This window comes from Vicia villosa, unplaced genomic scaffold (assembly GCF_029867415.1).
Source record: "Vicia villosa cultivar HV-30 ecotype Madison, WI unplaced genomic scaffold, Vvil1.0 ctg.000045F_1_1_2_unsc, whole genome shotgun sequence".
Taxonomy (NCBI): domain Eukaryota; kingdom Viridiplantae; phylum Streptophyta; class Magnoliopsida; order Fabales; family Fabaceae; genus Vicia; species Vicia villosa.
This window is the reverse complement of record NW_026704978.1, coordinates 159,467-171,357: the sequence shown is the minus strand read 5'-3', so window position 1 is coordinate 171,357 and position 11,891 is coordinate 159,467. Positions and strand designations below refer to the sequence as shown.

Below are 11,891 nucleotides of genomic sequence, written 5' to 3'. Positions count from 1 at the left end.
AATTGTTGTGGTTAGTAATCCTAGGGAGTGATAACCCTGAAATTGAATATAGAATAATTAATTACAAGATAATTTTCTGAATCGAATCACGTGATTGCTGCACCCACGCACGCTTTTGGTAACCCCTCTTGTTGCCTGTTGCCTGTTGCCTGTTGCCTTTGTTGCCTTGTGTTTTTGCAGAATAGCCACGTCCCTCGAATACGAGGATACCTCAGCCATGTTGCCTCGATTAAGATCATGGGTCCCTAATGATGCTGCCTTCGATACACTAATATGATCTCGTCCCTCGGAAGTTGCCTACGAAAGGCTGAGGTATCTTCTGGCTGCCTACGAAAGGCTATTCTGATCCTTCCCTTAGACTACCTGCCTCTCTATGGCATGAGACAGTCTTACGGCGAACGAATTCTCGATGACCCTTCAACCTCCAAATGAAAGGCTTCCTGCTCTTTTATGGCATGGATAGACCCTTTCACCCTGAAAGGCTAAAAGAACTGATTTTCTACATTATTAAGGTAATTGCCCCTAATTGCCTTGCTCTGGCTAAAAAACATTTTCATATTCCTTCTCATAAACCTTCAATATGGCTACGCTCATTTACGAGCTAAAGTCCGTATTCACTTCTTCTACATTTCTGAACGAAAGAGAGCAAAGCAATTAAGAGCCCGTGGATAACCATGGATGAGAAGGGTGCCTTACACCTTCCCTTTGCATAATTACCCTCCGAACTCAGTTTTTATTTAAAAGGTTTTTCCTGTTCTTTTAGCCTTTCTGATTATTTGGATAAAATAAAAGTCGGTGGCGACTCTTGCTATCCGCACATTTCGATTAAAGTCAGTTCACCGTATTACAGAACTGGCGACTCTGCTGGGGATTTTTCGATAAAAGAGGGGTTACCTTAAAAGTTTAGGATTCACTTTAAATGTTTTCTATTGTTTGCTTTGTTTGTTTTATTTTTCAGGGGCATTTTGGGAATTAAATGAAGGACAAATCCTTTTCCCGGATTCAAGAACACTTAAGATTAGGAGCAGCATAGTCATGGAGACCCCCCTTGTGCATGTTGGGGTTGGTCAAAATGAAGTTCGCGCTTGAGTTAGGCCTCCACTGGTTATTGTGTACCTCTTTTGCATGAGAGAGGTTTATGCATGTATCTTTGGGTGCGTCGGAGTTCAGGGACCTTTAGTCACTTTTAACCCATCTTAACTTTTAGGAACGTAGTGGGAGGGCTATTCTTGGTGCATGCCAAGTTATGGTCGTGACCCGATACTACAGCTCAGATAGGTTTCTTCCTAAAGTATCATTGCGTGGTATGCATGTATCATGTTCGAGGGTGCTTTAGAGGGGGCTGACAATTCTGGGTCACTAGTAGAACCCGTTGCTGAAATCTCTTTATCCATAGAAGTACCTTTGGGAAGGGTATCTCACCTGGTCAAAACTCCATGCAAGCCAAGCCTAAGGAAATTGTGTGATTTGCGTGAACTTATTTGTGTTTGTGACTCATGCATCCATGCATCATTCATACATATCATGACTAACTCATTCCAAGGAGCTAAAGGATTGTTAACCATAATTTGTTTTGTAAGCCATGGGAATCAAAGTTCGTAAACCTTTCTGCCCCAGCTTCAAGGGAGTACCTACATCTCTGAAGATTCTTTGTGATAATGTCTCTGGTGCTTTTGTGCTTTCCGAATCTCTTAACAGATTAATCAGCCTGGTACGGACCAAAGTGGATGAAACGCTCCTCAACACAATGATCCGGTTTTATGATCCTCTCCTTCATTGCTTTACTTATAGGGACTTTCAATTGGTTCCCACATTAGAGGAATTTTCCTCCATCCTAGGACTACCGGTGCTTGATCAGATGCCTTACACTGGCGAAGAAGAGATTCCTAAGTTGGAAGATGTTGCTGCTGCATTGCATTTGCCTCGATCAGAAATTAAAAAGGTTTGGGTGAATAAAGGAGACTACAGTGGTTTGCCTATCGACTTCTTATATAGTCAAGCTAAAATCTTGATTAATGCTGCAAGTATGGATGCTCTTGAAAAAGTCCTCGCTCTCCTGATCTATGGGCAAGTCTTGTTTCCTCGTTATGACAAAATTGTGGATGTGATTGCCATTAAGATCTTCATCAGCAATAATCCGGTTCCTACCTTATTGGGTAACCTGTTGCATTCCATCCATCATCGATCATCTAAAGGGAAAGGCTGCGTTCTTGGATGTGCACCTCTTCTACATAAGTGGTTTATTTCTCACTTACCCCGTTCCGTAATAAAGAATGAAGAAGGTGGGACTTGGGTTCAGAGTGTCATGAGGCTTTCATACGACGATATCGTTTGGAACCAAAAAGAGTTTGAAGGAACCCATTTGTTTGATAGTTGTGGAGACTTCCCAAATGTACCTCTTCTTCGTACTCGAGGAGGAATAACTTATAATCTCATATTAGCTCGACATCAGTTTGGTTTCGCTTTGAAAGACAAGCCTCGCTCCATATATCTCAGCTCGGAAAATGTTGATTACGATTCAGATACAACCGGAAAAAAGAAGTTGTTTATTAGAGCTTGGTCCAAGGTAAAGAAAGTATGCACGAGAGAATTGGGACTAAGGAGCTACATCCCTTCAGATATTTATTTTAGGTGGATTTATGATCGAGTTGTTGAGTATTGTATGCCATATCCATCTGATATCCCTGTTGTGCCAAGGGTTACCCCTCCGGTCATTCCTGTGGTTTTGGAGCCTTATGTTCCCGCTCCAAATGAAGACCTTGCTGCTACCGTTGCTTCCTTAAGAAGAGAAAAGGTTGATCTTGAAAAGCGCTTACGTGAGGTTGAGGCTGAAAAAAAGTGTTAGTGGCTGACGCTAAAGAGCGGGATGGTATGCTTGACTATTTCTCCCGTAAATGGAAAATTGAGGATTTCGTCTCTCCAGATCAGATACAATCATGGGAACAGGAGATTGATGGACTCGTCCAAGAAAGAAACGAGATGATTAAAGCTCACAAAGAGGAGATCAGAAGTTTAAAGAGAAAGCGCCGACTCGAAGACTGATTTTTATTATATTTTATTTTTATATTATTTCTAGCACTTTCAGATGTAACTATTAACTTCATAACATTATATTTTTATGTTTTTATTAATATTTTTGCTTTTATTTTCAATATGTGTTAAAAATCCTTCAATTCCTTGGAAACATTGCATATGCATACACATACCATTCATAGCATTACATCACAGGTTTTATAAAGCAAATACCTCATCTTTCCGCTGTTTATTTCAGTGAGAAAATGGATCTTGAACAATCTGTCAAAAATCTCCAGGCTCAGAATAACCAGTTCCGAAAAATAATCTTTCACTTGGCCAAAGGGCAAGAAGAATTAAAGGCACTTCTGATCGAGAAGGAGAAGGATCAACATAGGCAGCAAGGTGGTCAAGATAATCAGAGATCAAAGCCTAAGCGGTCATTTACTCCGTTACACATACCGCTGTCTCAAGTTCTACAACAACTGCTCAATCAGAACTTGATAACTCTATTGCCTCCATATTCACTGCCTACCAATCCCGCTCCTGGGTATAGGTACTATGCGAGATGTGCATATCATTCGAATAGTCCTGGTCATCATACAGAGGATTGTTGGCAATTGAAGCACAAGATTCAAGACCTCATTGATGATAAGATCATTGACTTCAACTCACTTGAGAAGCCCTACATGGCTAATGTTGTGTACAATCAGAAAAGTCGTAATGAACACAACCAATATGTGGGGACAATTCTAATCTCTACACCAGTTCCACAACAAGGACGCAAGTCAGAGGCACCTAAGCGTCAGTTCACAAAGATTAATATGTCACTGGCTCAGGCATTACAATACTTGCTAAAGTCAGAGTTGATTACTTTAAAGGATCCCTCTAAGAATCCTAGTACTTCCGCTCGCGGCTATAATCCCAATGCGAGATGTGCATACCACTCCGGTAGCCCTGGGCACGATACAAATAGTTGCTGGACGCAGAAGAACAAGATTCAAGACCTGATTGATGCTGGTGAAGTTGAATTCAACCATCCCAAGACTCCTGTAGTGATCACGGTTCCCATGCCTAATCACGATAAGATGGATTAATGTCTAGAAGGATGAGCGTTTTTAATCATTAGTTTTACTTTCATTTGCAAATTCTAATCTGTTTGTTTAAACATTCGACTTATGATAGACATTATCTGTTTTAATAATCATCATCAGTGCATTGCATATGTCTGTCTTGAATAAATTATTTCGTTATCACTCATTTTAAATTATGTTTTTACTTTACATATGTTTTGTGATACTCAATTCCTGCTAAGTTGTAAGCCTTTTAAGGGAGGATGACGAAAACGATACCGTAACCTCATACAATATGCTTTTGAACATACTATGCTGACGATGTACAGGCATTGTTTCAATTCCTAAACAGTGGAGATATAAGGATGTTAATCCCTAGTCAACCCCTTTGAGCCTAAGGTGTAGGAGTTTTTCTTTCTTGAACAATTTAAAACCTTTAATCATAACCTGGGACAGGGTAGTTGCTCAGTTAACCCAATTATATTAGCTGTTGTTTACCTAAATGATGATGGATTCCCGTAACCTTTGAGTCAGGCAGTCAATATGCATCAAGAAGAAAAAAGTCAAAATCTATGGAGGAGGCTTATCAAAATCAAAACATCCCGCTGACTGTAATCTCAAAATAAACAGTTCAAGCAAAAGTTAGGGATAACAAAGTCAAAAAAGAGGTCAAAAAAAATCCTCGACAAAAGGAAAAGAATTACAAAAACAAAAAGGATGACTGCCTGTCCAAACAAACTTCCATTACTTAAAACCATCATCAAATGTCAAAGTTACGACTTCAAAGCTCTACTAGAACTCAAAACGCAAAGTTAACTAAGCATAGGATCGAAGAACATCACGAAGATCGGGAAGGGTACAGATAAACTTTGAGCCTTTCATCCTTTGTTTCTTAAACCGTGAACCAAGCCACGCTACAACCCTTGAAAGTCCTAACTGAAGCATGGTTAGTTCAAAAGCATACTGTCGTAACAAAGGTATCCCGACTCCTTAAGGTTCACCACAAATGCTGAGTTGGTATTTCATTTTTTTACAAACACCACGTTTTTACAAATATCACGCTTTTACGTCTCATGTTTTAATGTTTTCCAAAAACTCAAGACAGACGTATGCATTGCATCTCATGAATTCATTATTAAACATATTCTGCTACATAATTTCAAATGTTAGCAACAGAAAGAATTTGCACAGGGTACAACTAATGACTGAAAGTTATCCCTACAGACAAAATTACTCCGAGAAGCAATGTCTCCTACGTATACAAGGGGAGTGGCTCGCTTTGCCCAATCAATCTGGGGCAATCAGGACAAGTTTCAAAACTCTCTCAGAAATATCAGCAATCAGGGGCACGCATCCAAGTAGATATGAAGCTACTTCCCAATCTGGGGCATTATCTTGGACTTATGATTACTAGGGGCATGTCGCCCATAGTGCACCTCTCATAAAGTCCTCGCGAGGCGAATCTTTCCACAGTTCCTACTAGCAGGGGAAAATCTATGCAAGTCCAGTTTGACATCTTGATCAATACTCAGTGGTGTGTCCTGATCAAATCCAGGAATGGTAGTTACTATAATACTGGGGGCAGCTTTGAAGACACCCATGTCTTCCCTCAGAGTCGGGTTCACAAGATCATATCCCCACAGAGTAATCACTAAGAAAATATCTTCAAATACTCTCAACAAAAGACGTGGCTCCCCAACAGAATTTACATCTTCAACACTACCGGTTCTCCGACACTTTGCTTTTCTCCAACATGGTTTACTAATATCTCTTATTCCCAATCAAGGTACATCAAATTACTATTCATCCCCAAGCAGAAATCATAAATTCCCAGCGGAGCATCTCCAAGATAAGATCAAACATCAAAATCACAATGACATGAAGATCTATCCTCCCAATCAAAAAACCCTGAATAGCATAAATCATAGCCATACATCATAAATCATAAACATATTCATACATCATATACATCCCATACATATTCATAAACTGCATACGGTTATAATTCATACATAACATGCGAAGTGCCCCATTTATTTTGAGGACTCCATCCCATTCATTACATGCATCATAAATATTGCATAAAAAACTGACAATATGTGACAGGTAAATTACAAAGATTCGATTCTTATCCAAAACAAAGCCTAACGCACGGTTTTCCAGACATCTGAGGATGCAATGTGGATCAGTCTAACGCACGACTCATCCTTCAACCTAACGCATGGTTTTCCAGACATCTACGGATGCAATGTGGATCAGTCTAACACACGACTCATCCTTCAACCTAACGCACGGTTTTCCGGACATCTACGGATACAATGTGGATCAGTCTAACGCACGACTCATCCTTCAACCTAACGCACGATTTTCTAGACATCTGAGGATGCAATGTGGATCAGTCTAACGCACGACTTATCCATCAACCTAACGCACGGTTTTCCAGACATCTGAGGATGCAATTTGGATCAGTCTAACGCACGATTTATCCTTCAACCTAACACACAGTTTTCCAGACATCTACGGATGCAAATTGGATTTAGTCTAACACACGACTCATCTTTCGACCTAACGCACGGTTTTCCAGACATCTACGGATGCAAATTGGATTTAGTCTAACGCACGACTCATCCTTAGACCTAACGCACGGTTTTCCAGACATCTACGGATGCAAATTGGATCTGATCTGACGTACGACACATCCTTCAGCCTAACGCATGGTTTTCCAGACATCTGCTGATGCAAACTGGACCCAATCTAACGTACGACTCATCCTAAGTATACTCTTCAGATATGGTCTAGCGTACGACGTATTCTAACTCTCAAGTCTATCAAGCTGGATGGCATCTTTAAGCCCATCTCGATCAAGTCTCTCAACATCCGGATGGCATCTTTAAGCCCATCTCCGACAATATTCTGTCTGGATGGCATCTTTAAGCCCATCTCCGAAAAAGTCCCTTCATCATCAGCAAGGGCAAATTGTTGGGTATTCTAGTGTTCAACCCTCATCTACCTTCAGATTCCGGCTGGCGTACAAACCACTCTACATCTTCAGGTTTAAGAAAATTGAACAGGGGCAGCTGTCATACCCCAAAATTTGCCCATACTATTTCTCCTATTCAAATTCAAATCAAAGCATAAAGCTCAAAGACACTTTCTCCTAAACAAGGCTCAGAGAACTAGGGTTTTATTGTTCTGAAGGAAAATCAATGAATCAATGGCTCTAAGGCATCCCATATGGCTCAAAATATCTCACATTACCTCTATGACAAGTATCAAGTCTCAGCTTAAAAGATTGGTCACTAAAATGTTCAGAAAGTCAACAATCGACTGGGTTGACCTGAAAGTCAACTAGGGTCAAAGTAAAGTTAAAACTCCTGACTTTTTGTCAAAATCCTCATATCGAAGTATCATTCACCATTTTATCAAGAGTTGATCATGGTTCATCAAGGAAAGATCAAAAATCAACAAATCAAAAAGTTTCTAAATTAGGGTTTACATAGGAGAAAGTCAACTGAACTTTGACCAGCCATAACTTTCACATGGAACATCAGAAATTTTCCATCCAAAGCTCAATTTGAAAGAAATTGAATTCTCTACAAATTTGTCTCTCACATGCCAAGTCTAAAAATGCTTCATTTGAGAGATATGGATCAAAACATTATAGGTCCTTTTTAAAAGTCAACAAAAAGTCATCTTTTTCAAAAGAACACATAAGGAGCATGGAAGATTATTTTGACATGAGACCAAAAACACTGGTTAGGGGACTCTTCAAGGTTTCTAAAAAGTCCTAGAACTCTTCCATACCTCAAAAATTGAGGGAGATATGCCTTGTCAAAGTTGGACAAATTTGAGAGGGAAAATGTGAAACAAAAGGCCTCAAATTGATTTCTTTTGCAAAGAAGCCCAAGTTTTTATGGCCCAATCTTGTTCCCCAAGTCATCAAGGACCTTCAATCTTAAAGCCACGAAAATATGATTAAAATATGATTTTATTTGAATTTTATTTCATTAAAATCATGGATTTAATCAATATTTGGAAAAAGGGATTGAAAAGATTTGATTTTTCTTAGTTCCAATCACATTCAATCAGCAAATCACACTTTATATGATACAAATTTCGTGCACAAAGAGATTGGAAAAAGAGGATTGAAATTTAGCCATAATTAGAAAGATTTCTTCATAATTTCAATCAAATTTCTCAAACATCAAATATCAAGATTCGATTGGATTTGTCACAATTTATTTGCCCTAAATCCATATCACATATATATAAAAGCTAGGCAAACCTAAAAGGGACGAGAGTCTGCCTCCAAAGAACCAGATTCAAGTTCATGAAAATCCAAGAAACTTCAAATTTGATTTCAGAGTTTGGGGTGGTTTCAAAAAGTTTCAAAGGCGCAAACACGTTCATTGGGTGATCTTGAAGCTATCCTGATAATTCTCCGACCCTCACAAACCCAGAATCGGTGAAGGTAAGCAAAATCCTGTCATGAACTTTTTTGATTCAATTGCTATAATTCATGATGCATAAACATGTTTGGATGTTGTATTCTTGTTTGTGATGATATTTTGAATATTTCTGGGCGTTTAACTGGATCGTTACATGCTTAGAGCGTAATTCACCATTGTTTGATTCGAAAACTTCGAATTAGGGTTTAACGATACAGCCAAAATCAGACTGAGATAATACCTTCATCGTGTTCAGAATGGTAAACCCAATCGATCCATGGTATCGTACTGTGTTTTTGTGTGTGTTTTGCAGTTTTTCTTGGTACAGGGGCTATGGCGACGAACCCATGTATGTGGGTAAAACTCTGAATCTAAAACAACAGAAGCGACGAGGAAGACAATAGGTGGCAACGTCTGGTTGGACCATTCAAATTGCCAAGCGGGCGTTTGACTGATGCAATGTTTTTTTATTTATTTTATGTTTCGCATGTGATATACACAAAAGGTGTATTGGCTCGTTGGCAAGCGTGGGGTCATAACCAAAGGGGAGCAGGTTCGATCAACCCCTCACGCATGTTTTGGTTTTGTTTTCTTTGATGGTTCTTGTTTCCAGATCACATGTAGGAGCCTTATCATGTATACCATGCATCCTCAAAATCCAACCATCAGATTATCAGCGCCTTGGATCCTACACACCCAAATTGGAGGATCATCATATAAACATCCAGCCATACCACACAGGATCAACCAGCTAAGTTTTTTTCTAATCCTTTTTACTTTAATTATATAAATGTTTTACTTATTTCTTTTATTTTTGTTTTCTTTACTATTTTATTTATTTATTTACTTTTATGTTTATAACTTAATTTTCTTTATAATTACAATTATTTTATCGAAAGTTCGAATTTTCACTTTTTTTTTCATAATTGTTTTATTATTATCATTCAAAATTCAATATTATTTACTTTTTATCGATTAAATAATTAGGATTATATCCAATAATTATTTAAATTGATATATATTGATTCGGACTCTCGATTTTTCTCCATAACTTTGGTATCATTTCAATTAGTTTGTTATTTTACTAACGAGAGTAATTTGTGCTTTGATTAGGGTTTACGAGTGTTGTTTTAGAACGTGCCTACACTGAAAAACATTCTTTTTTTTTGTGCCAACCACCAAAGCTCGAATAGTCGGTAACCCTAAACCTTGATCTCATTTAAATTATTACTTGTTCAGACCTATTACTCTATGGATCTCGCTGGTTTCATTCTCCCTTTCCCCCGCTGGTTTCTTTTTCCCTTTCCCCGTTATTGCTTTAATTATGTTGTTAATATTAATTGTTGTGGTTAGTAATCCTAGGGAGTGATAACCCTGAAATTGAATATAGAATAATTAATTATAAGATAATTTTCTGAATCAAATCACGTGATTGCTGCACCCACGCACGCTTTTGGTAACCCCTCTTGTTGCCTGTTGCCTGTTGCCTTTGTTGCCTTGTGTTTTTGCAGAATATCCACGTCCCTCGAATACGAGGATACCTCAGCCATGTTTCCTCGATTAAGATCATGGGTCCCTAATGATGCTGCCTTCGATACACTAATATGATCTCGTCCCTCGGAAGTTGCCTACGAAAGGCTGAGGTATCTTCTGGCTGCCTACGAAAGACTATTCTGATCCTTCCCTTAGACTACCTGCCTTTCTATGGCATGGGACAGTCTTATGGAGAACGAATTCTCGATGACCCTTCAACCTCCAAATGAAAGGCTTCCTCCCTTTTATGGCATGGATAGACCCTTTCACCCTGAAAGGCTAAAAGAACTGATTTTCTACATTATTAAGGTAATTGCCCCTAATTGCCTTGCTCTGGCTAAAAAACATTTTCATATTCCTTCTCATAAACCTTCAATATGGCTACGCTCATTTACGAGCTAAAGTCCGTATTCACTTCTTCTACATTTCTGAACGAAAGAGAGCAAAGCAATTAAGAGCCCGTGGATAACCATGGATGCGAAGGGTGCCTTACACCTTCCCTTTGCATAATTACCCCCCGAACTAAGTTTTTATTTAAAAGGTTTTTCCTGTTCTTTTAGCCTTTCTGATTATTTGGATAAAATAAAAGTCGGTGGCGACTCTTGCTATCCGCACATTTCGATTAAAGTCAGTTCACCGTATTACAGCGCCGCCAGAAAATGTTCTTTTGACAACATACGGGCCTTCGTAATTAGGAGACCATTTGCCCCTAGAATCTGGTTGAAAAGACAGGATCTTTTTAAGCACGAGGTCGCCTTCTTGAAATTCACGAGGTCGAACCTTTTTGTTGAAGGCTTGTTTCATCCTTGCTTGGTATAACTGTCCATGGCATAGAGCAGTCATACGTTTTTCTTCGATTAAGTTCAACTGATCGTATCTGCTTTGACACCATTCAACCTCTGATAACTTAGTTTGCATGAGGACTCTCATTGACGGGATTTCAACTTCTACGGGGAGCACAGTTTCCATGCCGTATACTAGAGAAAAAGGAGTTGCCCCTGTTGAAGTACGCACTGAAGTACGGTACCCATGTAAAGCAAATGGCAGCATTTCGTGCCAGTCTTTGTAAGTGACGACCATTTTCTAGACGATCTTCTTAATGTTCTTATTAGCAGCTTCAACAGCGCCATTCATTTTTGGTCTATAAGGAGAAGAGTTATGATGCTCAATCTTGAATTCCTCACACAATTCTTTCATCATTTTGTTGTTTAAGTTTGAACCATTGTCAGTAATGATCTTGCTTGGAATACCATATCGGCAAATGAGGTTGTTCTTGATGAACCTCACAACCACTTGTCTTGTAACGTTGGCGTAAGATGCTGCTTCAACCCATTTGGTGAAGTAATCAATAGCCACCAAGATGAAACGATGATCGTTTGAAGCTTTCGGTTCGATCATTCCAATCATGTCGATACCCCACATGGAGAAAGGCCATGGAGATGAGAGAATGTTGAGTAGAGTCGGTGGCACATGGATCTTATCTGCGTAGATCTGGCACTTGTGACATCTCTTCACGTGTTTATAACAGTCAGATTCCATTGTCAACCAATAGTATCCTGCTCTTAAGATTTTCTTGGACATTTCATGCCCATTTGAATGGGTTCCAAAGGACCCTTCATGCACTTCGTGCATTAACATGTTTGCTTCGTGTCTGTCCACGCATCTGAGCAAAACCATGTCAAAGTTTCTTTTGTATAGCACATCTCCGTTCAGGAAGAAACTGCCAGAAAGTCGATAGAGTTTTCTTATCTTTGTTTGATGCCCCAATTGGGTACTCTTGAGTTTGAAGGAAGTGTTTGATGTCGTGAAACCACGGTTTATCATC

General features: G+C 39.2%; 1 protein-coding gene across 1 annotated transcript; it reads left to right on the top strand.

The window, feature by feature from the left end:
• The first annotated feature begins 1,582 nt into the window (after positions 1 to 1,582).
• On the top strand, positions 1,583 to 2,845 carry LOC131622953 (uncharacterized). The gene has a single exon (XM_058893962.1). The coding sequence runs from the start codon at positions 1,583 to 1,585 to the stop codon at positions 2,843 to 2,845; it is 1,263 nt and encodes a 420-aa protein (XP_058749945.1).
• The last annotated feature ends 9,046 nt before the right edge of the window (positions 2,846 to 11,891 follow it).

Excerpts from the sequence above, each read along its gene's own strand:
- LOC131622953 (XM_058893962.1), top strand. The coding sequence starts at position 1,583 with ATGGGAATCAAAGTTCGTAAACCTTTCTGCCCCAGCTTCAAGGGAGTA.